Source organism: Empidonax traillii, unplaced genomic scaffold (assembly GCF_003031625.1).
Source record: "Empidonax traillii isolate 1590-97213 ecotype Southwest subspecies unplaced genomic scaffold, ASM303162v1 scaffold425:size1421777, whole genome shotgun sequence".
NCBI lineage: Eukaryota > Metazoa > Chordata > Aves > Passeriformes > Tyrannidae > Empidonax > Empidonax traillii.
Window position 1 is genome coordinate 560,382 of NW_020955618.1, and position 27,553 is coordinate 587,934.

The following is a 27,553-nucleotide window of genomic DNA, read 5'->3' on the forward strand; positions in this document are numbered from 1 at the left end:
ATGGTAGGTCATGATATCCCTTGACATGGTTAGAGACTTCGTCTTTGTTTTACCCTCCATGACCATGAAATTTTGAGAGGGTGAATGTACTGGATTTTTTTCTCCTGGTATTAATAACTAAACAGATGAGGGAAACGGTGTCTTTTATACAAATATATGTCATAAATACAGCAGGTAGCAATGATTTTTAAGTGACTGAGGATAATTTGTTTACTAATGCTGAGAAATATAAAGAAATATATTTCTGAGAAGCAGATAGAGGTTGCTGATTTTGCAAGAAGGTCATAGATTCGACAAAGTATGTTTCAAACATTGAGGAGAGTGGGAAAAGTTTTATTTAAAGGAGAAGGTCTAGCGAAAGAGCAAGATGTAAGCTATTAGGACTGTTAAAACGATCAAGCTTGTCATGACTCTCATGTTTTTGAAGGGAAGACCTCTCCAAGTACTTTTGCTTTTGTTCTTTGTGTCAGATAGTTTATTACTCATTAGAGTGGAAGTCTTGCTGCGCTTTATCCACCTGTTCAATACATGAGACATGTGAGAACTTTGTTGGAAGCACAGAGAGATTTTTTATGTAATATGTATGTAATACTGAGCTCACATGTACATATAAAGAAGGAATTGCATTTATAAAAATAAAGTTAATGCAGAATACTAATAACAAGAAAATATATATAACAAGAATTTATATAACAGAATACTAATAACAAGAAAAAATACATGATGGGAAAATAGTAAATAATTCTAAATATTAGATCTCCCTTCACAAACACTTTACCACAAGTAGTACTACAATTCATTTTATCATGTTCATTATTTATTTAGCAGTTTTATTCTGCAGAATATTTCAGTTGTGGTTAGGGAAACGAAACAAACCCAGGTGACTTATGTAGTCAAATTGCACAACACAAATGGTGAACAGGAAATATTGTAAATAAACAGATAATATTCTGTTATAAAAAATCATGAACACCAGAGCCTATGTTCTGGTGTTTTTGTGGTACTAATGCAATAATTTTTTTAATTATATGTAACATTCAGGTGGCGCAAGCATTATACATCAAGTATGATTTGTCTTTTAATCCCATGGAAGCCTTTATAGCATATTATTTTTGTTGTCATGCCTGAAAGGGGCTCTAAATTGCAAAGTTTAGGGAAGAAATGTGCTTGATCTGTCAAGGAGTCTGAAAATCAGTGCTGGTCCTGGATGTGCTGAGCAGCAGAACCACAAGATCCCATTATCATTAATAGTAGGTGGCTGGACTTCTCTTAACCACATGCAGAGTCTTCAGCAAGTAAAGGTGGACATGCAACAAAACAGCGAGCCTTGCCATGTCTGTGGGTCCCATCCAGTTTCAGCCATCTCACACCAGGCATGGTGGGGATGCTCAGGCATAGCTGAGTCCTGGCCATCTCCAGTGAGTGCCTCCTCCAGAGCTGGTTTGCATTAGGCTGCCTCACAGCATCAGTATAACAAAGCGGTGTTCACCTGGCAGAGGCCATGGCAATACCACCCCAGGAAAATGGACACAAAAATTGTCAAGGAAGCTGCCAATACTGTAGTCTGCTCAGAGCAAGAGGAAAGTTGGATTAAACTCATTTTCCCAAAACACCAGTGACATGAATGCCCTAGGGAGGAAGCTCTGACAGGGCTGTGCCACAGTGCTGTGCCAGCCCTCATTCACAGTAAACTCAGCTTCAGCATACTGTAGCTTAATTCTCCATGGGAAGATTAATCCCTTGGAGAAGGATTAAGCTGCAGTGAACTAGGGCCACTTTATTTCTGAATGGGAAAGGCCACACAGGGATTTAATGTACTTTATCTTATGTGCATTGATTTCACAGCTTTAGTTAATTCATCTTAACTTCCCTGAATTCCCTTGTGTGGACAAGCTTTTTGTCTGCAGAGAGGCTCTTGGAGCTGCTTGTAAAGCTCCTCATGCAGCCACACCAGAAAGCAGGTTGGAATAATTTCTGTGTTCTGAATGAGCTTATACCTGTCTAGATGCTATTAAATTACCTCTTTCTCAGATGGTTGATCTGTGACATCCCTAGAAGAACTGTTTTAATTAGATTTTTTAATAGATCAGTGAAAAAGGAGTTTTCTTAAAACTAATCTCTGGGTTATTGTAGAAATCTCTCATGAAGAGTCTTTTCAAAGCTTTCAGATAGCTTTAATTGTGTAAGGCTGCACAAACAATATTTTCTCAGGCGTGGACATGTCCGGGCAGTGCAGTTTAACAGGCTTCCTTGCCCAGTGGGATTTTCTTCTTCTTTGGTGGTGGTTATAAGAAAACATTTTGTCTATATTGATAACAAATGAGTGGGGTTTCTATTTACTCATCCTAAGGATTCTAATCCCTTCCTCTTGGTGGCCCAAGTGACACAATTCCAGGTTAAGGAGGATGTTTTTGTGGATGCAGCTGTTAAAATAATGGCATGGTTTGGCTGGTATTGTCCTTTGGGGAAACGAATCTGTGCATTACTTGCATAGTTATTGTGAATTACTGATAGGGCCTTCTGATAAGATGTTTCCTCATGTCAGTGAATCATAAACCACTTTTACTGTTCAGCTACATCATGAGAATTCACATATCAACTTAAACTTTTTCCAAACAGTTCTTCACTAGGACACTTTATGCAACACAAAAAGACATCTCTTATGGATTCCAAAGAAGCGTTGCTGTGGCTGAATTCTGTAGCAGTCAATAAATATTTTGTCTGTTTAGTAAGTATATGAGGTGCATAGAGGGCCCACATTCATGTGGGAAAACTCATGTGAGAAAAGAGGTATTGAACAAACAAAGTGTAAATAATAGCTGAATGTCAAGGTACAGGTGTTTTCCACCAGTATTACTCAATAGTAGTATTCAGTACTGAACCCAGTGGGACTGGGGAGATATTTTAAAATATAAAATATTTATTTATATTTAAGGTATATGCTATGCAACATGATCAAAAGGGAGGAAATCTCTTTAATATATTTGTGACTATTTGCACTGAAATTTACAAAAGCAGGAAATGGAACTAAGTATTTCTAGCATCTAGCTGTATTTCCGCATCATTGTACTAAAAGCTTGATAAGTGTTCAGTGTGTTCTAATGATTGCTTATCCTCTTCCTTCTTACAGCTGATTGGATTTGTGTATGCCTGTTACGTGATCAGTATTTTCATGGAGGAGGAGGACAGCTGTAAGTACTGATACACACACCTCTCCTTATCCGGACCCACAGTGCCTGGGGTGAGACTTAGTCTTGCATTGACTACCAAGGCAAAGAACCAAGTTTGAAAAATGGCAGAAACTGGCATTTGTGTGTGCAACCAGTTGTGCTCAAAGACATACTCATTTAGGTACTACTGTCTTATCTAGGTAGGATTGCACTTTCTAGGCTTCTTCATAGAGATTTGTGAACCTCTTGCTGCATGACCCAGTCATAGTGCTGAAAATTATGTGATCCACATTGCCTACATATACATATATATATATGTATTTATGTATGTACATTTAAATTTGAATCAAAGCTCCCAAAGCCATTTAACCTGTTTTTCAAACGGCAGCTTATCAGTAAAGTTAATGGAGATGACAGACATTTACAGTGTGTAGCATCACTCTGATCAATAATTACGTAAACCTGATCAACACTTACAGACCATGCATTTAAAATGCTAAGCCCATGTTCTTGACTTCATCAATAAAACTCTTATATACATACTCATATTTTTCCAAAAGTTTAAAAGTGCGAACATCTTTAAAAAAATATTTCTAAAAATGTCATTAAATATTTTTTATATGCTGAACCTTTTGGTAGGACGTTGTGTGAATAGAGATTGTGAGAATTGCCTAACGATGTCACCATACACACATAACTAGCATAGACATTGTTAAAAGCAGTAGTGAGAATGGAAAAACATTGGATGAGCAAAGAGGAGCAAGTACAAGAACAAACCTAAAAAAAAGACAACATGTGATCATGTCAGTTATTTCCTCTCATTTAGGAGGAATTAAACAGTAAAATAGTTGCCTATAGGGGGAAAAAAAAGAACAAATGTCAATAGCATTTCACGGCTATAGGATAAATAATACACAACCAAATATTTATTAATAAACTTTTATTCATAAATCTTTACATAGTCACTTTGTTTCTTCACAGAATAGCACTAGTGGGTGAAACTAATATAGTAGGAAAAATTATTTTATTTTGCAGAAAAGCAATTGATAACATCTGGAAAGTCTTATTGAAAACATAATTCAAGTAATTCATGTCTGTGATAGAAAAGCAGACTGTTTGTTTGAAAACAGTGTGAAGGACCATAAATGAAACCCTTTTCCATTGCTACAAATGGTACAACGTTCAGTTCTCCATAACAGTGCAACTGACATTAGTGTCAAATCGTAACACTTTCATTTAGATTTCAATTAGGAAGAAAATACATCAAAGAGATTCTCAGATAAAATCGAGTGGGAAGGAGTCATAAGCATGTCGTGCACATACTGTGCTGTAAAGAGGTGCAAGGAGCCTGGACAAAGATAGCTGCTAGTAAAGGAGAAATATGAACACTTGGGGAAGCAATTAGGTCTTGAGGAGCAAAAGCCTAGAACATGTTTCTTTGGAAAGTTGGAAACTGACAGCTGGGCAGAAGCTGGTAACACAGAAACTGGTATCAGCAGAAGATGGCACAGCAGCTCAATGGCTGTGTAATTTGGAATATATAAACAGAGTCTTTGGTCAGTGAAATGCAGAGGCAACTCCTTATAGTATGGCTGAGTCGTGACGGTAGCTAGGGCTTCATACTGATAGCTGGAAACTTTGTTTGTGAGACAGTTACTAACTAAATTCCTGGAACAGGAAGGCTACATGAAGCATTAGGGAAGGCCTGCAGACTGATGAGGAAGGCACAAACTACAGTGCCTTTAAAAGGGAAATAGTGTATGCACCACTGAATCCACATGCAAACACAAATGCATTTATACTTGGGAAGACAGGCTCTTTACTTTTTACACAAATATGTTATATTACTGTTGGTTTTGTTTAGGCCTTTATAGTGTGCTTCACACACCCTGTTTTATGCATGTGTGAAAGAGAGACACAACTCCCATCAGGTAATACGTGTTCAGGGAAACTACAGTCACATGCTAAAGAGCACATGTGGTTTATATTCAGGCCCTCACAAGAGGGTTTTACTGTCAAAGTAAGAGCCCTGTTCACTTTGAAAACATATTTCAGAAGAGAAAGAGTCCCAATTCACTTTCCTCTGATGGTGTGCCCACATCACTGCCTTTTGAAAGTTTCAAGCCGTATGATAGCCATGGAAATTTAAATCACTGAGAATGGAGAACAGCTAACATATTTATCAACCAGTAAAACACCTCAAGTGTTAAGGTGATCCAGAATGTAAAACTAACCCAGTTCCCGTTCTCCATGAAGGACTCAGGGATCTGCATTTAATTTCTGCTTATCTTTCAGAACTGTTAATGGTAATTCGGTGTTCTGTTACAGGTGAAAATCATCCCCCTTGTCTTGGACAGTATAGTGTAATTCAGTTCAATGTCCTTTGTTAGGAATGGGCAAGTTTCCCATTTCATTTGTACCTTTACATATTATCTTCTAGACTCATGTGCAAATAATTTTTTTAAGTTAGCAGAGGATGACCTGGTGCAGGGGCAAGAGCAGCGTGCAAAGGAAGGAGAAAGAGGAGCAAAGAAGCAGAATTGATACAGCTAGGAGATTTTGCAATCATTGGAGAGAAGTAATTTCTGTTTTGTTACTTTTTTTATTTTCTTTTAAGACCCTGAATCCAATCAAAAGAAAATAAACGGTCCTTTAATATTTCACCATGTGTCTTAGTGCCATTTGTGTTTTAGAGTCCTCTGTGCTTATAGATAAATACATTAGAGACAATGTTAACTCCTTTATAGCAATCCCACAGATACATTTTAAATAAATAAACGTCTGTTTAAAGCACAGTGAGAAAAGGGTTTAGGTTAGTTATTATCTGAGAAGAACATGATTTATTCTGGTTAAAGTCATGTAGCATGATGAACAGAAAATTATTCAAGATATCAGTACAGTAATTCTTCAACACAGGTTAAAAGTAAACAATGTTTACATAAGGATAAGTCCGAGAAACTGGAATTAAAGAGCAATTTTATGCATTTTAATATGATGCAGCAGATTCTTTTCTTAGGTAGATGCAGCTATTCCATCATAATTTTGCAGTAGTTTTCAGAGAATAAATTAGTCATCTGAGAGTCAAAGCCTCCTTAATTAAATATACTTTGCAATATTCAGTGCATCAAGTTAACCCCTGTTCTTGGTCTGAAACCCATCATGCAGACTTAAAAATTAATAATAGCTGCCTGCTTAGCCTCTGTGCAGTGTTTAAATGGATTTTGAGCCTGACATTTTGGCTGATGGACACTTTTCTGAACAGTAATAATGCTTGAGGAAACATTTATTTCCAGCTATTGCTCACCTTACCTACGTTTCAGACTGAAGTTAACTTAGACGCAGAAGGAAGATGATAGCAGGTCAAAAGGAATAAAAAAAATAAAAAGACATGTAAAAGGCACACTGCTGTAGTGGGGTTAATACCTTCCATCATTCATCCTAATGAAAAAGTCTATTTATATCTCTTCCCTTCATTTTTTCATTTCTTTCTTTGTAGATCTATCAATCTCTATAAGCCCTTTTGAAGGAATAGAATATGTGAAATCTGTAATCATAAAAGCCTGTCACTATCCTGTTTGTGAATCATTTTCTCCTAAAAATGAGCTCAGAAGCTTGTTTCCACCTTGTCAGAGTTACTGAATGGTTTTAATACAGCAGAGTCTGGAGACTAGGCAAAATACATTGCTAAAGTCATTATTAAGTTTCTAAAATAGTTTCTGGACTTTTCTGAGAAACAGTTGATAGCACTATTACTGCTAAATACTAGTTCATAAATGTGACATTGACATATGTCAGAAGTGATAGTTCTATACTGTATGGGATTTTGTGGAGTGAAAGCTGAGTTGTATACAAATTGTGTAAGGAAATAATAGTGAAATCAGAGGGGAAGTTTTGCCTCAAACCTACAATTTTGATTTGGATTTCAATTTTGATTATTATAAAAATGTGCCTGAAACACCAAAAGTCTATCCAAGGAAGCTTAAAACTCTTATATGCATGAGCAAAAATAAAGGAAATTCACCATGAGGGAAATATTTATCTCCTAAATAAAGCCACAGGAACAAATTAATAATAGAAAAAAACCTCTTTTTTGTCTGTCCTCTATGCTAGTTGTATCTAGAGCTCAGCTGTACTTTCAGAACAGAGAAGATGAATTTGTTTTTTACAAAGTATGAGTTTCCCCATACTGTGGTATCAATATGACCCTCCATATGCCATCATTAGACAAATATTAAGTAAAGCAGGATACATTATTGCTTTCACTTAAAAACCGCTGCATTGCTTTTTCTGACATATGGCATTATATTTATACACACCACTGAGCATCTGTTGACAGTAATCAAACAAGATAGAAAGACTTTTTATCACATTTAATTTAATATTTATAATTACAGAGTAGGTCCAGCAATAATAAAGTTCTTATAACTATGCTCTTTTTTTGCAAAGTGAATGAAGAACTAGCAATAGTTGATATTATATATATTTGATTACCTTTATATGTAAATATACAAGTGTCCTTAACTAAGGAGCATTTGGGAACCTACTACTAATATTTTTACATCAATTGCAGTTACACGTTTCTGAGTCCATTAACCTTCTAAAAAAAAAAAAATGTGATAAAATTATTAATATCAAGGATGACCAAGAAGGAGGATTCTGTGCTACACTTCTCTTTGGCAGTACACGAATCCTCAGGCAATAACTGTCCAAATACCTCACTAAAATGAGGACTTACAAAACTTTCCAAACAGCAGCCAGCAGCACAGAATTGTAATGGATTCATAACCAAATGTATTCTGTAATTCATAAAACACCTGGCTGATGATAGGTGGTTCCTGCTGCTGCTTGCACTGAGGTGCCGTCCACATTTCAGGGCAGCTTGTTGCCTGCTAGCAGCTGCAGTCATCATCTTGCAGATGCCTACCATGAAGTGAAGCAGAGGTTGAAGTGCAACCAGAAATTTCAGCAGGAGTATCTAGGGGACTTCCTCAACAGCCCTATCAGACATTTAATAAAACAAATCTCAAGTTACAGCTGGAGCTGATTAGATGCAAGCTCACCTATTTACTATCTTACTTATACTTGGCTCCACTTTCTCCCATGCTGGAAATATAAAGGATAAAACCTGTTATTTTAACAACATTTTATGGTCTAACAACATTGTATGGTCTTACAGTCCCATTGGTGTCCTCCTATTTATCATTAGCCTTAATGTGTAAATTAACTAAAAATGTATGTTCATTCCTTCATTAAACTAACACAATGAATTCTGAAGTATTTAATGAAGGAAGAAATACTGCAAGGATGTCACACTATTTAAATTACCTCTACATACTCTTTCAATTTCTTTTTTTTTTTAATATTAAGTTATTATTCATTGCCTGAACAAGCATTTGTTCTGGTTCCTATGAAAACGTGCACAGATATAATGCACACAACCAAAGGTAAAACCTCCAAGGTGGTGTAAAATAAAAACAATTAAACAATGTAATTAAAAGTTAGTGATAAAAATATTACAACAGAGGCATGGTACCTCCTTCTTTTTCTTTCTGCTTAAAACCATAGATGAATAATCTTTCACTGGAAAACAACTCAAAAAACCCCAAAACAAAACCCATACCATTGTCTGGTTTTATGTTCTGCTAGCAGAATCAAATAACTTGAAGAAATCCCCCCTCTGTTTCTAAACCACTTCTGTAAAACATTTTAGTCTTATCCTCAGTAAAGAATTAATTTCTTACTTTAGGGTTGCCTCAGATAAATATAAAAATAATAGTCAAGATGCCATTCCCATGCAAGCCAGCAGCTGATTTACTTTTCACTAAGGAAAAGGATAAATCACTTAATTTACTAGAGTTCCTCTGTTGTGTTCCCGCAGTTTCTTCCTTAAGCACAAGACGGAAATTTCTTCCTGAAGTTCAGTAGGAAAGAACCACCTCTATCACTTTAACAAAAAGAAATATTATCAGACGTTCCCCAGAATATTAGTAGGGAGGGGTGAATACATGGTACAGCTTTGAAATGCTCTCATGTGGGTGAGAAAAACCCAAATACCCAAAGCCAGCTGCCTGGTGCTACAGATAGCTCAGTAGGTGATACATATTCTCCTCTGCTTCATACACTGAAATGATACTTGGTCATTTTGGTCAAGCTGGAGTTACCCACTCATTCTTTTTTATCAAAGTTGAGGGAGAGTTTAGCAGTGTAAAATATAATATTTTTTTTAAGATATCTGTTATACCAGTGAATTGTATGAGCTTTCAGCTACCAAAAGCTACAGAGCTGCAATCACTAGCTTCCTAGCTTCCATCTCCAGTTTTGGATTCTGACTGTAGAAATGCACACACACACACACACACACACACATATATATATAGTGATTTAGATGAGACTTCAGGAGTACAGGTAAAGCATTTAGAAATACCTGTATTGAAAGCAAAATATATTTTATATACTATTTTCAGAAAGCGCTAACATGGTTCTCTGAACAGAGAAATGTGTCAGGACAGTATTATATCACCATTAGACAATTTTTGCCTGCCTTGATACATGTATATATATGTATATATGTATGTAGATGGATATGTATGTCTGTATGGATGAATATGTAATTATTTATATACATACTTTGGTTCAAACATAGGTATATACAGACTCCCCTTAACTTTGAATTGATTTCAAGATTGGTAAATAAAGAGTTTTTAAAGACTAGTTCATTACTACCTGATCAATTTCTGTTTTACAAATACAATTAATGTAAAGCATTTCTACCCTTTATTCTGAATATTCAGACTAGATATATGGAAGAATATTTTACAATGAGGATGGTGAAATGCTGGAGCAGGTTGTGCAGAGAATTGTCAGCTGACCCCTGCTCATTGCAGTGGGGTTGGAGTAGATGGCCTTTAAAGATTCCTTCCAACCCAAATTATTATATGATTCAATGACTCTAAGAGTATTACATGCCATATTCCATATATATATATCTATATAAATGCATACATACATTTGTACAAGTTCAACAAAGGCGAATGCAGGGTCCTGAACCTGGGGAAGAATAACCCCATGCACCAGCACAGTCTGAGAGCTGACCTGCTGGAAAGCAGCTCTGAGGAGAAGGACCTCATGGACAACAAGCTGTCCATGAGCCAGCAGTGTGTCCTTGTGGCGAAGAAGGCCAATGGTATTCTGGGATGTATTAGGAAGAGCATGGACAGCGGGTCAAGGGAGGTGATCCTGCCCCTCTACTGAGCCCTAGCGGGGCCACATCTGGAATGCTGTGTCCAGTTCTGGGCTCCTGAGTACAAGAAAGAAAAGGAACTACTGGGGAAGGTCCAGTAGAGGGTTACAAAGATCATTAGGGAACCAGAGCATCTCACTTAGAATGAAAGCCTGAGTGAGCTGACCCTTTTTAGACAGAAGAGATGACCGAGAGAAGATTTTATCGATGCATACAAATATCGTAAGGACAGGTGTAAAAATGATAGGGCCAAACTCTTCTCAGTGGTTGCCAGTGACAGGACAAGGGGCCTTGGATACAAACTGAAACACAGGAAGTTCCATCTGAATATGAGAAAAAAGTCTTTATTTTAAGGGAGACAGGGCACTGGAATAGGCTGCCTGGAGTGGCTGTGGTGTCTCTTTTGCTGTAGATAGAAACAGCAGGTTGCTCTAGGTGAACCTGCTTTAGCAGGGAATTGGACTAGATGATCTTCACAAGTCCCTTCCAAAGCTAACCAGTCTGCAATTTTGTGATAGAAGATAATTAATGTCAAGTAAGAATATACTTATATTCATGAGTTTTCCTTAAACTGGGGATTATACCTTCCTTGAAAAATTTTTGGTTTACTACTGTAATAAATAATATTCTTACTAAAATGGTATCATTATTCTGACATTATGGGATATATCATTTAATAAGAGTTCCTCAAGAGTTCTTAGATCCATGCATTGATTCCCTACTTCCAAATACTCAATATGCCTTTTTTTTTTTTCTGGTTCATTTGATTCAAGCTTCTGCTTACCTAATTTAGTATTGATTTTGTTTTAGTCTCCACCTTCCACCTCCTTGGCCTTTCTGTTTAAATTAAATCTGTTTTTAAATGGATGCTAACCCAACCCCAAGTTGCCAGCAGCTTAGCCTTTTCACTTAAATTGCATCTATTGTTAAATCAATCTTACTCCAGCATCCAGCCTTACTCTCTTGAGCTTTCCACTTGACATCACACGCTGGCCTAAGTGGTGCCCATTCCTGTCCATACTTTTCATCCAGTTTCTCTGCTAAAATTACAAATCCATTTTCCACTTCCAGTAGCAATCTTCTTACTTCTTCGTTTCTGAATGGCAATAGCCTTGAGTTTGTTTTAGTTTGTGGAGCTTGAAAAGAAACTTTTCAGTCTCCCACTCTTTCATGTAAATTCCATCTCCCTCAAATATTACCTGTCATGCAGATAAGTTATCCTAATTTCTAGGCCTCAGCATAAGTAAATCTGTTTCGTTGTTACTACTGCTTGAGTGATAATTTCCCAGTTAGCAAACCATGCCTAAGAGCTCTGTCTTGTGTTAACTGCTGCCTTGGTGTGGGAAGTGTAAGCCTGGAACGAGTGGTGCGCACCTGTGGTAAAGAGGTGTGCTGAGCAAAGGATGACACAGGATTAATCAGGCTCTACACTGGGCTGTAAATTGCCTTGGTTATATGCTGATAAGAAATCTGGGAATCCAGTAAGCTGTGAACAGTTACAATAGAGACAACTATTCCCATAGCTTCCCATTAAATGTATCTCACTCTGAGAGACTCAACGAACTTGTGGTTGGCAGACAGAGTTGTCAATGCCTTTTTCTTTATGCCCATGCCTGGTCTGAGAGAGAGATGGTGAGTTCTATCCTAGAAGAAAGAGAAGATCTCTCTTCTTCCTTACAGATAATAGCTTCAAAAATCTAAATAGATCCATGCAGACCAGCTGAGCTGAGAGACTGCCACTGAATTTTCCTGAAGATAAGGTTTATTCGCAATTCAAATAGCACTAAGCTTGGAAATATAATTCTAAAAAAGCCAAAGCTGCTCATTTCTTGTTTTAAAGGAGTATCCATTACAAAATCATAAAATATGGGTCCCATTTTATCTAATGGGTTCCAGTGAATGTAATCATACATTATAGTCTTAGAGAATATTCAAAGTACTTTGCAAAGCAGCTACTGTAAATTCAAAAAGAGATGGCTAAGCAGGACAAATCAATGCAGAATCAATTTCAGGTTATAGTCAAGTAAATTTTGAAGATAATTTTATTTGGTAATGGCTGCTTTCTCAAAATGTGGCAAAACTGAACAACTCATATAAGAATTAGTTATCCACCACTTTACCCATTTTTTAAAATCTCATGTATCTAAAGGCAACCAGCATGTTCTACCAATAAAAGTTGTCAGTTTTGTTTGGAAAAGAAAGGAGTAACTATTGATTACTGGTTATTATTATTATTGATTATTAAGATCAAAACAAGAGAAAGACTCTCACAAAAAAAGTATTATGAGGATTTCCTAGAAGAACCACAAAGAAAAAGAAAAAGGAGTAGATATTAAAATATTGAAACTAATTAAGGTGGTTTTTTTGCTAAACACTTTTCTTTATCCTGTGAAGTTCTTACCTCTTCTTTAGTTCTCTGATGTCATCACACCTTCCACCTTTCTAAATTCCTCCTGTTTGTAAACTTTGACTTGTTGTCTATATGTGATACTTTTCAGATTTTCTAGTTGTACAATTTCAGTAGCCCTAATTATTTCAGTATACAAGTGAAGCAAGTTTTATAGCAAAAGGTGTTGTCTTAACAAATCAGGAAATATAGGTGATATGATTTTCCAGCTGGGCCAGATGGTCAAATAAAAGAAAAGCTGCTTTTCAAAAAAGCTACATTATATTTACTGCATTTAGTCTATATTGCTGATGTGCTTTATTAGCTCTATATCGTAACAAGTCTTTCTTTTACTAATGCTCTGTGATTTGGGTCATAGATGGACTCACTTTAAACTTCATTTGGCATTCTTTTTCCTTGAATCAGTAAATACACAGCTGGCTTTGTTAGCAGAAAAATAATCTCAGTTCATCTGTGCTGTTCTCAATATCGCAGGTTAGATACTTCAAAATTAAGTAATACTATGTGACTCTCACCATTTATATGATGACTTCCTCCTCAGCATTGATTTCTACTCCTTCTCTTTTGCTCATTAATCATGACGCTGTTATTTTGGAGAACTGAAATTTGAGAGTTACAAGGTTTTCATAAAAGTGTATTTTTTACTTCATCTTTCTTTAGGAAGAGGGTTTTTTTATGGATGAGGTCAGTATTGCATTATCTTTCTTTCTTATTAGCAGATTGATTCATTGTTGGCTTCAAAGTGAGTAGTAATCCTGTTACAGGCTCTATTTCAGACATTCATCTTTCTCCTGATATGAGATGGTACCACTTTCTAACAATGAGAAAACCGTTTTCCTAGCCATCCCATTTGCTAGCACACGTGATATTTCTTTTTTCACTCCATCACATATGAAAAGACTGCTGGTCACTGTAAGCTCTCATTTTATAATGCTCCACATTCTTAGCTCTGTTTTCAAAGCTGAGAATGTAGTCCTATTAGAATATATTTTGGGGGTTTGAGGAGCTAATTTAATTTGGTGATAGAGATGGTAATGTCAAAAGCAATACTAAGAAATGAGCAAGTTGAATGTGAAGATAGAGCAGGAAAAAAGCAACAAAAATATGAGGTGAAATAGAGATCCTCATTTGCAGAGAGATAAATGATCTCTCATGGATGCATTTGAACGTGATTAAGTAGTAGACTTAGCAGACATATCCACAATGGCTCTGAAATACTGGATGATCATATGTTCTGGGACAGACTAAGCGTAGCATAGAAGGACTTGACAATGCATTTACTGAGGCTTGAGAAGGCTGGCATGACACTGATCAGCTGAAGGATTATTTTTATGGCTTCCTCATCTTGAGAAACTAAAGGCAAGAACAATTAGAAGAGCTTGCTGGTTTGTGTTCATTCACACAGATAAAGATTGAAAGAAGGAGACTGAGAATCTGGAGATCACAGAGGGGGTTTATCCATTTCTGTTTCTTATCTGTAGACTTGGATTCAGAGAAGGCACAGTAGGACCACAGACTTATGTGCTGGGAGGGAGAATGTGGGGTTTTCTGCTGGGATGAGGAGAGGAAGTCTCCATTCTCTGCTTAGCAAAGGAAAAAAGCTAGTTTGGATTTTAAAGAGGCTAAAACTCTCTAAGATATGTGATAGAAAACCTTGGGGTTTGCCTCCTCAAGGATTGAAGCAGACCACCACTAAGAAAGGGGTAGCTGTGAGTGCAGTGCAATTGCTGAGAAGGGAATGCATACAATGCCCCACACTAAGAAGAATATATCATATAGTGAAAAAGGATTTCTACCCAAGATGTCACTGATGGTCATGGGGGCAAAGGCAGGATGATAAATGAGAATGAGCATGAGGAAATGGAAACAGCATCATCTGAAATGGAAAACAATGATGAACTGTTAATGGGTTTGATATCATAATGTGGAAAATGCCATCAGATTAGTATTTTGGAAAAGCTATTACCTGATCTCTCAGGCTACTGAGAGTACACATTTTAACATCTGTATCAAGTTCAAGATTTCAAATATTTCAAGGTAAAAATGTACCTTTCAAGGTACTTCTTTACTTGGATCACAGAGAAGTCAGCTACTAATAAAGAAAGGAAGGGTCAGGGAAGAAGGAGACTCCCCTGACTGACAGGAGAAGACATTAACAGGAAAAGATGTTAAACAGATTTTAAAGCAAATAAAAAGGGCTACAAGGGAATGACAATAAAAATTGCAACATGGGCTGAATGTGACAGAGCTTTGGTTAGCCAGGCCTTTGAAGTGATTGTGCACTTCCCAAAAATACCCCAACACAAAATTTTAAAAAGGCAGGTTTAACTAAATTATAAACTAACACACTTTTTAAATGGAAAACTCAAAGTTACTGGGTCATACAGAATAGAAATGAGAGACTTATAGCATTTCCTCCATTGTTGTTTGTGTCTGTGTAGTTGGAGAACAGTGCTTCCCATTTCAGTCTCAGCCAAGTCTCTGGCTTCTTGACTTGCAGCACACTCTGCTTGGCCTCCCAAGTTCTTACCATCTCCAAGACCCGCCTATTTTGCTCCCCACTGCAACCTCTACTTGAGGAGTAGGTTGGCAGCTCCTTGCCTCTTTGGCTTGTGTTCTGTGCTGCTCCATGAACACAGACACACTCTCCTTCTTATTGATTTTGGCTCATTTTCTGCTGGTTACACCCTCCTCAGTTACATACCTTTCCTTAATGAATGTGATTGCATTGTTATATTGCCATTCAAAAACAAACAAAAAAAAATCTCAGTACAAGGAAAATATTTCAATGCAAAGCAGCATTTGGAACCCCACAGGTTAAGAAAATCATCTGTACATAAAAACACAAGCTCAAGCAGCTGCTAGTCTGCCCCTCTCTTGGAAAGGGGACAGCTGGAGATGCCAGTCGTTCAAGCCATCAGTTTTGGGGCTTACAGTCATTTATAAAAAGGGGAGGCAACACCAATAGGATCTAAGGTATTCCAGGCCAAGAGACCACAGGATTTACTGAAAACTGTGCTATTGGCATATTGCTGCCCTGTTCATACCCTCCACCTCCAGACACACTTAGAATTTGCCAAGGCTGAAAGAAGAAATTAGTAATATACCAACGAGCTGACAAGCTCTGGCAGCTGTTTGCACAGGGCCTGCCAGTAGGTGAATGGGATATTGCCAGAGAAGTTGAATTCCAGATGAGAGGGTGGAAAAGGAGAAAGGATTTTTTTTTTTTTTAACAGCTCTCATTCTTTTGCGCTAACTTCAAAGCAAATTTTAAGTGGCATACGGGTGAATGCACTGGACAAATAGCAGTAAGGCAAACCAAAATGTCATCTGTCTAGAGAAGAATAACCCTCAAAATTACTGATAACAGTGGATACACTTTCTTCAGCCAGCAGCATATTGCACTTTTCTCACTCAGGCAGATTATGACAACCATTCCTCTGATATGGCCCATGAATGAATGAACATCACTTTAATGGACTGCCCACAGCGGACAGCCAGCACCGATTTGCACTTCCAAGCACAGCAGGTAGGGAGCTCTAAAGGAACATTTCATACTGGCCATTAAGCATCCAGCATGACCACAAAACTGAGGTGACACAAGGAGAAGCAATTCCCTGGGAATATGGATCATGTTTTGCAGCAAGCTGCAGATAAAATAACCAGCTTCTTCTATAACCTGCTATTATCTGTGGGCTGCTAAAAAATCCTTTCCCTGGGATTTTAAGTTTTTCTCTGCATGACTGTAGTTAATTGACTGGACAACGTGGGGTGTTCATTGTTTAGTGACTGAATATCCCTACTACTAACAAGTTGTGGGTTTGTTTTTTTTTTAATTTAAATTAACGCAGAGTATTATAGAACTGTATAGAACCCTGGGTTTTTTTGCTGCCAGCCGTATGCAATTTTCTGAAGCTAATTATTTTAGTCCTACGCATCTGTGGCAGAAATTATCCATAATCCGTTAACCAGGCCAGAAATAAACACAAACAATTATTTGATATTATCCTTAAACTGTTTTCCCCTTGGAAAACCTATAAAAATATTGCTGCTGTTTACTTTTGGCCAATTAAGAGGGATGCATGCATCCAAAAGTTCAGTCAGTGTAAAGTTTTAAAGTATTTGATGTCTGTTTGCACTGAAATGTACATAGTAATGTCTTTGTGTCTAATAAAAATAAAAATTCAGTTTTCTCTGTTTAATGACCATTTGTGGTCTTAGTCCTGGAAGTATACTAATAATAAGCAATGAAAACATCAGGTAAAATCGGACTGAATTTTTAAAACTAAAAGCAACTTATAATTCAAATAATTGATGGTGAATCTTCATATTAAAGAGCTATCAGCCATACAATAGTCTTAATGAAAACTGGCACATTCCATTGCGTTGTGTGATAGAGCAGCTTCTTGCCTCGAGAATTAGCTTCACCTGAGTTTTAAGGTGAATTTCAATTTTAATTATATATAGAGAGAGAGAAAGATAAGGCCTTGGCTAAATAGGTTTGAGCAGCTCATCTGAACACTTTATTAAGCTCATATGACTTCAAATAGATGATTTTGCAAGGTATTATTGGTAAACCAATAGGTATTTCATCAGTCCTTCAATCTCTAAGCCTTATTTTGCCATCCCCTCATCCTGGATGAGCACTCTTTTTTTTCGTCTACTTAGTGCACGCATTGACTGGGAAGAGGCAGTTTCTTATTAGATATTTCTCATACAGCAATTAGCACAATGAGTATCAAATTCTGTTTAGGACAAATGAAGGCAGTTGTTTTCCATGTAAACAAAGGATCCTAACGTGCTGTGAATTTGTCAGCTCTGGGCAGGTCTGCAAAAAGCCCTTCGAAATAGCCTTTTACAAACCTGCTTTTAAAATTTCTGGGATAGCTTGGAATTGTGGAATCTTGAAACTGCTTAAAATCTTACCAAAATAACAAAATACAAAATTCAGACTAGAATGCCTTATTTTAAAATCCTTATGACCATAGAAGGAACTAAATACTTCTCAAGAGCAGATATCCCCACATTATTTCTGACATAGAAACCTTGAGAGAAAGTGGAAGGATTCTGAAGAGGCTTCCTGACCCCACAAGTTCACTGAGTGAAGACACTTATGGTTTTTAGTTATCACCTGTTTATTCTTAACTCAGTGCTCACACTTGTGTTTTTTGTTGATGCTTAACATTCCTGAAAGCCCACTGAGCTGTAGGAGTTTAGGTGAAGTTAGGTTCACAAGCTAAACTCTTTCCATTACCTAAATTTCTAAACTCTTCAAAAGGAATTTAAAGGGAAATATTAAATACATTATATTTTTAGATATATTACATATATATATATAATTATATATGTGTATATATATATATATATATATATATGTATGTGATGAGATTGCCCTAAAGAGAATCAGCTACATTACCCCTTGGTGGTTTCTGTTACTCGCTCTGCACATCCATGAACGCCCCCTTTGCAGTGGCTCCTCACTCTGGCAGGAGTGTGTATATCTTGTCAAACAAATGCTAGCCTGTCTTGTCAGGCACAAGGCTAAACAGGAAGAAAGACAGAGCTCAGAGCCCTCTGTAAGCAGTTTCCACAGCGTCTCTACCTATTTGGTTTATTTCTTGTGTGCAAGCTTGTGCATGCGCTTACTATTTTTTTTTTTTAAACATAATTTGTCCGTAATTTCTTTTCAGTTGACATATTTTCATTTCCATTTGTTCATTTCTGGAACTGTTGTATTTTCAGTTGATTTCATAGGTGGACTTGACACATACTCCTACCGACAGCCCCCCCAGGAACATGTTGAGTTAAAGCCTGTAAAGCCTGTAGGTAAGGTTCTGGTCCTACGGACTACATTAATCCTTCTAACTGAACTGAAAGCTAACCTCCTCCTAAAATAATTTTGGCATCAGATTACTGATAATTTAATTATATTTTAATTAGAACTTAATTAAAAATTAATCCATATAAAACATTTGAGTAAGGACACTTCGCCATTGATGACATACCCGCTAAAGCAAGGATTAGTAGATGGCACCATGTCTGCCATGTTGTGCCTCATCTTAAAGCAAGGAGAGGCTCTCAGTGAAGGATGGAATTGCTTCCCTGCTGACTTTTTAGCAGGAAAAGAGCTGGTTTATGGCTGCTGCTGCTGCAGGAATCTTAATGAGATTAGCCCATTTATAGAAAAGCATAAGCTTTTTCATTTGTCTAGCTACTGAAAGAAAAATGTTTGCCGAAAAACTGCTAGTCAGCTTAAAATCTAACTATCTGTCAAGTTTCACTGGAAGTTCATTATCTCCTTGTCATCACTTATTTGCTCACACCATGAAAATCACATGTTTTCATAGACTCTTCCTGATCTACTACCTAATGAATAAGTTTGGATGCATATCTATTCTTTTTACTTGAAATAAATTAAGATATGAGGAGACATTACTAGTACATATATTTTGGCAGAAGCTCATATAACTTCATACGGAGGATTTTGCAAAGTATTATTGGTAAACCAGAAGATGTTCGTTTGGAAATTCTTCTTATATGGTTGGAAGTTGTGCTGTTTCTTTCTGTCTTTAAATTTACCTTTGGGCCTTTCATGCATCTTAAATGCAACACCAAACCCATGTGCAGGTAAATGAAACTGATTTAATGCCTTACTGTATTTTACTTATCAGTTAACAGAATTAAAATGGGTTGAAGGTTTTTCCTAGTGTATGCATGTGCACATATGCTGGAGGTTTTAATTTGAAGTGGACAATTGCTAACCAATTGTTTTGAGTTGGAACGTGACTTTATTCATTTTTGCATGTTTTAAAAATATATTTTATTTATGATGCAGCTTTCAGTTTGTAGAAATAAACACAGAGAAAATTTACTAAACATTTAGCTAAATATTATAGGATTATGAAAGCCCAAAATTATGGTGTGTGCTAGAACAGGAAGAAATACTACATTACCACATGAACATTTTGGCTTTTGATTAAGTACATGCTTTACATTGAAATCTACGGTTTTCAGTAATATTTCATTAAATGTCAATTTTGCTGTGTTTTCTGTGGGAAAGACAACTGCAAAATGGGGGTTTGACCCTTCTGAATAAGCTGCTAGAGGAAAAAGTTAAACTGGTATTGAGGAGCAAGAAAGCCACACCTACAGCATTTACACCTCTCTGAGAAAGATTTTAATCTCTAAATCTGCATTCAGGTTAGTTGTAAGAATTAAGTGAATCAGTGTTTAGCACCTTCTTAGAGAACTTACTATAATTAAAGAAGAGGATGAAAGACATATTCACAGAAAACTTACATTCCTGCAAAATATTTCAATTTGTTTTGCAGTAGAAAAGACACAGCATCTGATAATTTGTTCTTTGATAGAAGATTTTTGATAAGTAGCTCAAAGGATTTTGGGGATGTTGGTGAGCTGATACTGGAGAATAGATGGCATCTTCCCATTTCCCATGTGTGGGTATTCTTGTACAGCTGCAAGGACCCTCTCTGGCTTCTTTATTGCTTCAAGTATAAAACGGAGAGAAACTATACTGTTTTATCTTCTTTATTGATGTTTTGGGTTTATGTACTGAAAGATACAAAAAGTATCTTTATTCAAGCTGGAAGGAAAATTACTATCAGTGATCAAAATCTGAATTAAAAGCCAAATTGCTGGAAATTACTTTGTCAGTGTATTGTGCCAGAAATTTGCAGATGCTTATCTCTCTGCAGCACATTTCCCTTCTTGACTTCTCTTGGTAAGTTAATAGCTGTCTATATATATAGCTGTTATATATAGTCCGAGAATCCATAGTATCTCTAAGAAATGTGACTTCTGGTGTCCAGGCTGTTCAAAACTCCATCTCTGTTCCCCTAGAATTGAACATGAATAATGCTTGTAAAAATACATTAAAAGCCTTTATAAATGTTATTTTATAGATTAAAGCTTGGCTATATTTCCATTTTTCTCATCCCTTTTATTTCCCTTATTTCATTCATAAATTAACTAAGCATCACCCCTTTTAAAAACAAGACTCTGGTCTCATCCAAACCGCGTAGAAGTCTGTTTTTGTCAAGTACTCATATTCAGTATAATTTCTACTTAGTGCTGCGATAATTACTAACTATTAGCAAGACTAAGATTAGTTTTCCTTTTCAGCCCTCAGAGAGGTCAAATTTGAACTTGTTCCCATGGGGAACAAATTTTTATCCAAATATGAATGATCATAGCTTGCCTGTTAGCTCTTTGTTCTGCCTGTAACTCCATTAGGCTACAGGACAAGAAGCAGGATCTTTGCCCTGAACCATGCAGTTTCAATTGTGATGTGCATAAGGCAGGAAACAACAGTGGAATAGAAAAAAAATTGTTATGTTCTGTTTGGGACTAAAGCACCAGGACTATAAAGAAGACTGTTGTGTTTGTTTGTCTGTATCTACAGTCTGGTCACTCTGTAATAGTTAAAATTGCTTCATGTTCTGCCATTGGAAAAAGAGGAGCATGGTGACCAGAAGAAAAAAATAAAAAGTTGCATTTTGACTTGCATTAGAGATTATTATTATTAATAATAATGGTATTATAATACATTAATAATATACTATCACAGTACTATTGTCATAAACTAATATAATATTATATAATAATGATAATTATAATTATGACAGTAATAATAATAATATAATAAAATAAAACCACTATAGCTTTGGACAACCATCTCTAAGCAGACTGAATCCCTAATTGCAGTTAGGGGTGTGCTTGGCATTTCTAAGAACTTTGCTAACTTCTGCTTGTGGAACTGATTCAGTGTATGAGAAACTGTGGCAGTGGAGAGGTTACTACTGTGTGTGATCCCATCCTGTTTTTATCTTCACCTGAGATTTTACCCATCTTAAAATTGCTCTGAAAGACCAACATAGATTTTTCAAGATTACACAGGTAAACATGGTGTACAGGGAGTCAGGTGAGAACACAGAGATTCAGCAGGTGTGTTGTGATGAGAACTATAAATAGCATGAGTTCAGCTCAAATGCACAAATTTGTAACCAGGTCATGTCAGAATTTTACAGCTGGGTGAAAATTCATCTTACAGTGTTAAAATATATAATGCTAAACTGAATCTGTTATTGTGTGAGCTTTAGATATGTTTCATCAGCTGTGGGATTTTTCTCCAAATGTTTCTTGCTTTTGTGGTATGCATAATACAAAGCTACTGCTTTGTACCTAATTATTCATTCTGGCCCTTATCTGTGAGTCTCACAGCTGAGGAAATTAGTGACCAGATGAGAGTTATACATTTGTTCATTAGTTACTAACCCATCCACTGGCGTGAATTTACAGCTCACAAATTAGGAGACAAACAGAATAGGTTTTCATTTGTATGTAATTCATATATCCTGCTTTTAGGTCGAAGTAAGTAATGAACATGGACTCGAAACTTCTGCTGCTGTAGCTGAAGAAACAGATTTTAGAAGAAAAGACCAACCTTGTGACTCATCGTTCTGGAAGAAACCCACCATCCGTTCCTCACGGCATGTGGAATGTTCTTCCCACAGGCTCAGTGTCATTATTAGCATTGTTATTTCGTAGATCCTTGTAGATGATCTTGAATTTCTGAATAATTTACTTATATGGACACTTGTAAATTGTAAATTTTTTTATTTTTTAATTTCAATATTTTTACAATGTTTAGTGTTGAGGCATGAAAACAAAACAACCTGTGAAAACTAGGAGAAGGGTGTGTCTTTCTAAAAAATGTCAGTATTTTTTGACTGATAGGATCATACTGTGCCTGGTCAAGATTGTGTAAGTTAACAGTAGTTTTGACTCCAAAATATGCATCAGGAGTCAGACCCTAACAGTGTACAAGAGATCATTTCAATGCTGTATTTAGAATTCACAGTGTCCACTCCTTCCATTGTTTGAACTGCTGAATGCAGTAGGATTGATCTATGACTCTTCTTACTCAGATGTTCAAGCACTAATGTACTCACAAGTTGTACTCACACTCAGATATGACTCCTTTTCCTTTCATAGTTTCTTTTGCCCTGAAACCACCACCAGAAGCTATCTCTGATTTGAAGAGAAATAGAACGATCGCTCTATGGGTGTCAGTCTCTAGGAACCTTTACATCCAGGGCTGTTTAGATGTCTGTGATTTGCACATTTTTAAACTCCTTTCCTCCCTTCTCCCAGGAAGAAGCCAAGCATGAATGTACAGTACAAGGTACCAACTGAAGCCTTAGAAGCCTCTGGGGACTAATTTTTCTCTTAATTTAAAAGTAAACAAGCAAAACTGAAAATGTGTGTAAAAATTTGTAAAGTTATTTGTAAATACTTCTAGACAAAGAACATGTATGTAACTGTGGTATTTTGTTTTCTATTCTGTCACCACTAGCATAAAGTGATATACAAAGCTATTTTCTCTGGAGAACTGGCGGTCTTTTTAAAAGAACACTTTATTTCTTTCTTCGTAATTACAATATAAAGTGCTGTGTAGATTTGAATGCCCCAGAGAGTCGTGTCTCTCTACAGAACTTGTGTGTCTCAGCATTGAGCATAAACTTCCTTGGGGTGTTGGGACTGTTTGTGGGTTTGCACTTTTTTCACTTTATGGTTTCTTTGTTGGGACTGTCAGGAAGGACGTTCATTGTGATACGTGTTTCCTTACCTCTCCACCAGAGACTGAACAGAGGTCCTCCAAGTTCCTTCATAAATACCCTAAGTAATCTTCAGCTGATCTAAACATTTAGATCCTAAATTCGCAGTCTTCTGTTGTATTGTGTATTGTCAAATCTGAGCAGGTGAGAGATAGATAAAAGCTTGTCTTGATCCTTTCCCCTCTAAAACTTGTGTTATTTACCAATATGAATCTATTGGGGATGCTAAGAAATACAGTGGAAGTAGAGTCTATCATTTTCAGGCAGCAAGGGTCTTGTGGTGCATCCACCTGCTTTCCAGCTAGTTAAACGTGTCACCAACTTCAAAGAAAACACAACCTGAACTTGGATTGACCTTCTCCAAAACCGAGTATGAAGTAAGTGTTAAGAGAAAGACAATGAGAAATGGCAACTGAAAAAATCCCTTTATTAGTATTTCTGGGGCTGGATATACCTCAAATGGTATGACTGTGTGTGTGAAGTCAGAGTGAGCCAGAAACAGGGATACTCTATATGAAGACACCATCTCTCCTCATGTATTTGTGTGTTCCGTCATATACTCTTTTCCCCTATATTCTAGAATATTGCAAAGTACCAGGTTTTATCCCATCTTGAAAACCTCATCTTAGCACTAAAACCCAAGTACTATGTCACAAAATTAATAGGAATAATACAATTTTTGAGGCATCATGAAAAAGTTACAGTGGGATTGCTTTATATCTGTAATATTTCAATAGGGCGGACACATATTATCTATTTTTGTAATATTTTACTTCTGTTTAGCCCAACAGAATGTTTTTCTTTTTTACATGATGCCTTAAACAGTGATGATGTCTACCCAGCCAGTGTATTCAGTCTTGTGGTTGTGATGGCTCCAGAACTTCAGAGATGGGAATATCTGAACCCCTTTCAGTGTCTGACAGTTTCTAGAAGCTGCCTTGCTTCAACTTTTTCAAGTACAGAGACAGACCGGGATGTGAGCACCTAGCATGATTCCCATTATTGACACTGTTCCCCTTTTAGTCTTTACGTTCCATCATTAATTTCCCTGCATTAATTATTATGGGCTAACAGATTAAAGGCCTCCAATGGAACCCAGTGCTGCCCTCAGGACCAGGTGAGAGGAACAGGAAGGAGCACTACATTCTTCTTGGTTGCACAGGTTCGACACTCAGCTCCAGCAGAGCTTTGGAAGTGTGTATTTGATTTTACGCCAAGACAGACATGTCTGCTGGACAACGTTTTACAAATTTGTCTGAATGTGTCTTAACCCTGTCTTTCTGTAAGTCCTTCAGAACTGTGCACATGCCACAGAAATTTTGCAATGACAGAACCTGACTTCTGACTGAAATATTGATCACTTTTTAGTTGGGGAATGCAATCCATTGTATCCCAAATACACTTAAAATCTCAGAATCTTTACCAATACAGTGAGTGTGCCATCTGTCTCACTTAACGAACAGAACAATCCTGATTGGGAGGGATTTGTCTTCATTAGAACCAGCCAAAAGGCAGACTGTGATGCCAAAAGAAACTGTCATTCTTTTCTAGACTGAGACACACAAAATAGTATCAGTCAACCTGTACATATTAGGGGGAAAAAAATCTTGAGAATAATAAATGGATTTGAATGTTAATTGCTGTGTCCTCCAATATAGTAGAAGATATTGGCTAACATTTTTGTAGGAAGCCTTGAGCAGCAGTTCCTTTATTTTTATAGAACATATTTTCAATAAGGTGTTAGGTGAGTCCCAGATCAGTCAGCTATGTAGGGAATAAATGTTAACTTTCTAAATAAACTCGGATAGTTTTCTTAAGCTTTACTGTAACATGCTATTCAGGAAATGACTAGGTTTTTACTGCAAAACAGAATTTGCTGACAATCTTAAAATTTTAGAGAAGATTATCAGTTGCTGCAAACTGTTCTGGTGGCATTAGTAAGTCATACTCTCACAATTTAGGGCAGCTGAAAATCTATCCTTCAAAATTTTAGACATATTTTTCCTTTCCCCAAGTTTCTGCTTAATTCATTTTTTTCACAGAGAATCAGATTTGCCACAGTACTTTAACTGACAGAAAAACTGCAGATGTGACCACAGAAATATAGCACTACATGTTCACTCAGGACTGAGCCAGGTACCACCAGTTTCGTAAAAGAGCAGCTGATGTCTTCAGGACCTGAAAACAAAAACTGTAGAAAGACATGAACAGGTTTTTGCCTGGTGCAGTGACATACAGTGATTATATACTGCAGTTTCTGAAATTATTGGTTGGACTCTTTCATATCCATAGAGATTTCTTACACAAAAGTTTGAAATAAATAAATTTTTTGAAGTTCAATTTTGATCAGAAAGTGCTCGCTAAACTGAAACAGTTCAGAGCCTAGATTAGCTGAAAGGGTTTTTTTAGTGCTAGGATATGACCTAAGCTACATTTTATAAATAATTTAAAAATAAATAATAGAGTTCTACCATTTAAAAATCATGGGAATTATGTCTGGTTTTATCCAATAACTCCTTGTCTTCAGTACTGCAGAAGATGCTTTAAAGATGATAGTATTTTTAACATATTAATAATTAGAGTTGGAAGCTGGTTAGCATGTGAGTAACTTTTCTTGTTTAAAACCTGAGAACACATAATTGGGCCACTCAAAAGCCTGGAGTCTGGCTCAAAAAATGGCAGATTTTAGCCCAAACAACTGATGAATTGTCCCTTTCAAACACCTTTGACTAAAGGCTTTCTTTGTTCACAGCTGCCATGAAAGTTTCTTCTCCATGAGTTTCACCTCTCCCTCCAGTTGCCCACAGCTCAGGCGTTACAACACCTTGTCACTTCCAAGCACCATGTTGGCAGGTGCAGCCTTTTTTTCAACACTGCCTGCCTGTCTTTCTCATGAGGATTATCATGTTGAAAAAGCCAACCCAGCAATCCATCAAGGTCCTTTAACAGACTTTGACAGTGGCAAACAAAAATTGACATTCCAAACTAATTGGTTTGCCTCCTTCCAGTATCAGTCTCATCTAGTCTAATTATAACAAATTACAACCTGGGAGCTCTTTTAGACGTGGAAAAAAATTCTTTTTAAGTTGAGAAAATGTTCCTTCCATGTAAAGCTTCAATGTCAGCAGGATTTTTTTTGCAAATGAGTTAATCTCTTACCTGCTATGAGTGTTTTGACAGAAAAAAATTGCCCAAAATAGTGATGGGGTCATGTTGCTGCCTGCCAGAATAGAGTTTTTACAGCAGGGTGGCTGGATTGCATCCTGAGGCCATGTCAGGTGGGTTAGGGTTGCATAAGGTGGAGAGTGCCCTCATCAATGCAACCTTAAAGAAATGGTCTCTCTCCCCTCTCTGTCAGTGGAGCTGATTATCCCTGCAACTATAACTGGGGATCAGCCTGAACGATTCATTAGTTTGCAGAGGCTTGATAAGCAAACTAAAACATGTGTTATGGACAATCAGGGAACTCATATCTGTTAAAACAGGCACATAAAGAAGATATTTCATATTGAAATTGCTACTGCAGCATTTGCCCCTTAGAGCTATTTCTGCATTTCATGCTGGTGGTGTGCTCCGAGCCTGTCACAGCAGCTCTGATCACCTGGCATTACCAGCAGCACTCTGTTTCACTGTAAGGGGACACTAGGCTGTACAGGGCTCTAAATAATTATTCAGCAGTAAAGACACAGATCTAGCCTGTACTGCTTTGCTATTTGACAGCTACATATAAGTTGTGCCATTTTCCCCGGGGTGATAAGCTGTCTTATCTGCTGATAACTGATGGTTTCTTGACATAATTTCCACTTCCTTCATAGAAGTCATAGTTTGAATGATTCTCTTTGATTTTAAGCAAATTAAACATCTGGATTTTGGTCCTGTTTCCACATGAGTACCTGCTCATCAGTCACACAACACAGTCCTTGATGTGACAGCTTTGTGGAATAGCTGCTCTTGCATGGTCTGTTGCCTCTCAAAACCAGCAACAGACTCTGAAGATAGTCTCACTAAGCAGCAGCCATGCATCGATAATACCAGGAATGCAAAAAAGATTCTCCTTATTCTGCTTATCCCCCTAGGACCAATATCAGTTCTTCAAGCT

At 36.9% G+C, this 27,553-nt stretch overlaps 1 protein-coding gene across 2 annotated transcripts in view; it reads left to right on the forward strand.

Annotated features, from left to right (window-relative positions):
* NKAIN3 (sodium/potassium transporting ATPase interacting 3) overlaps window positions 1-23,214 on the forward strand; it is a 345,000-nt gene extending 321,786 nt beyond the window's left edge. Inside the window, exons 5-7 of one of the 2 annotated variants that reach the window (XM_027894327.1) lie at window positions 3,131-3,191; window positions 18,560-18,643; window positions 22,202-23,214. In XM_027894327.1, the coding sequence (XP_027750128.1) occupies window positions 3,131-3,191; window positions 18,560-18,643; window positions 22,202-22,215 (159 nt within the window). In that variant the 3' untranslated portion in view covers window positions 22,216-23,214. The remainder of the gene's footprint in view (window positions 1-3,130; window positions 3,192-18,559; window positions 18,644-22,201) is intronic. The other variant, XM_027894328.1, reaches the window with a different exon arrangement.
* The last annotated feature ends 4,339 nt before the right edge of the window (window positions 23,215-27,553 follow it).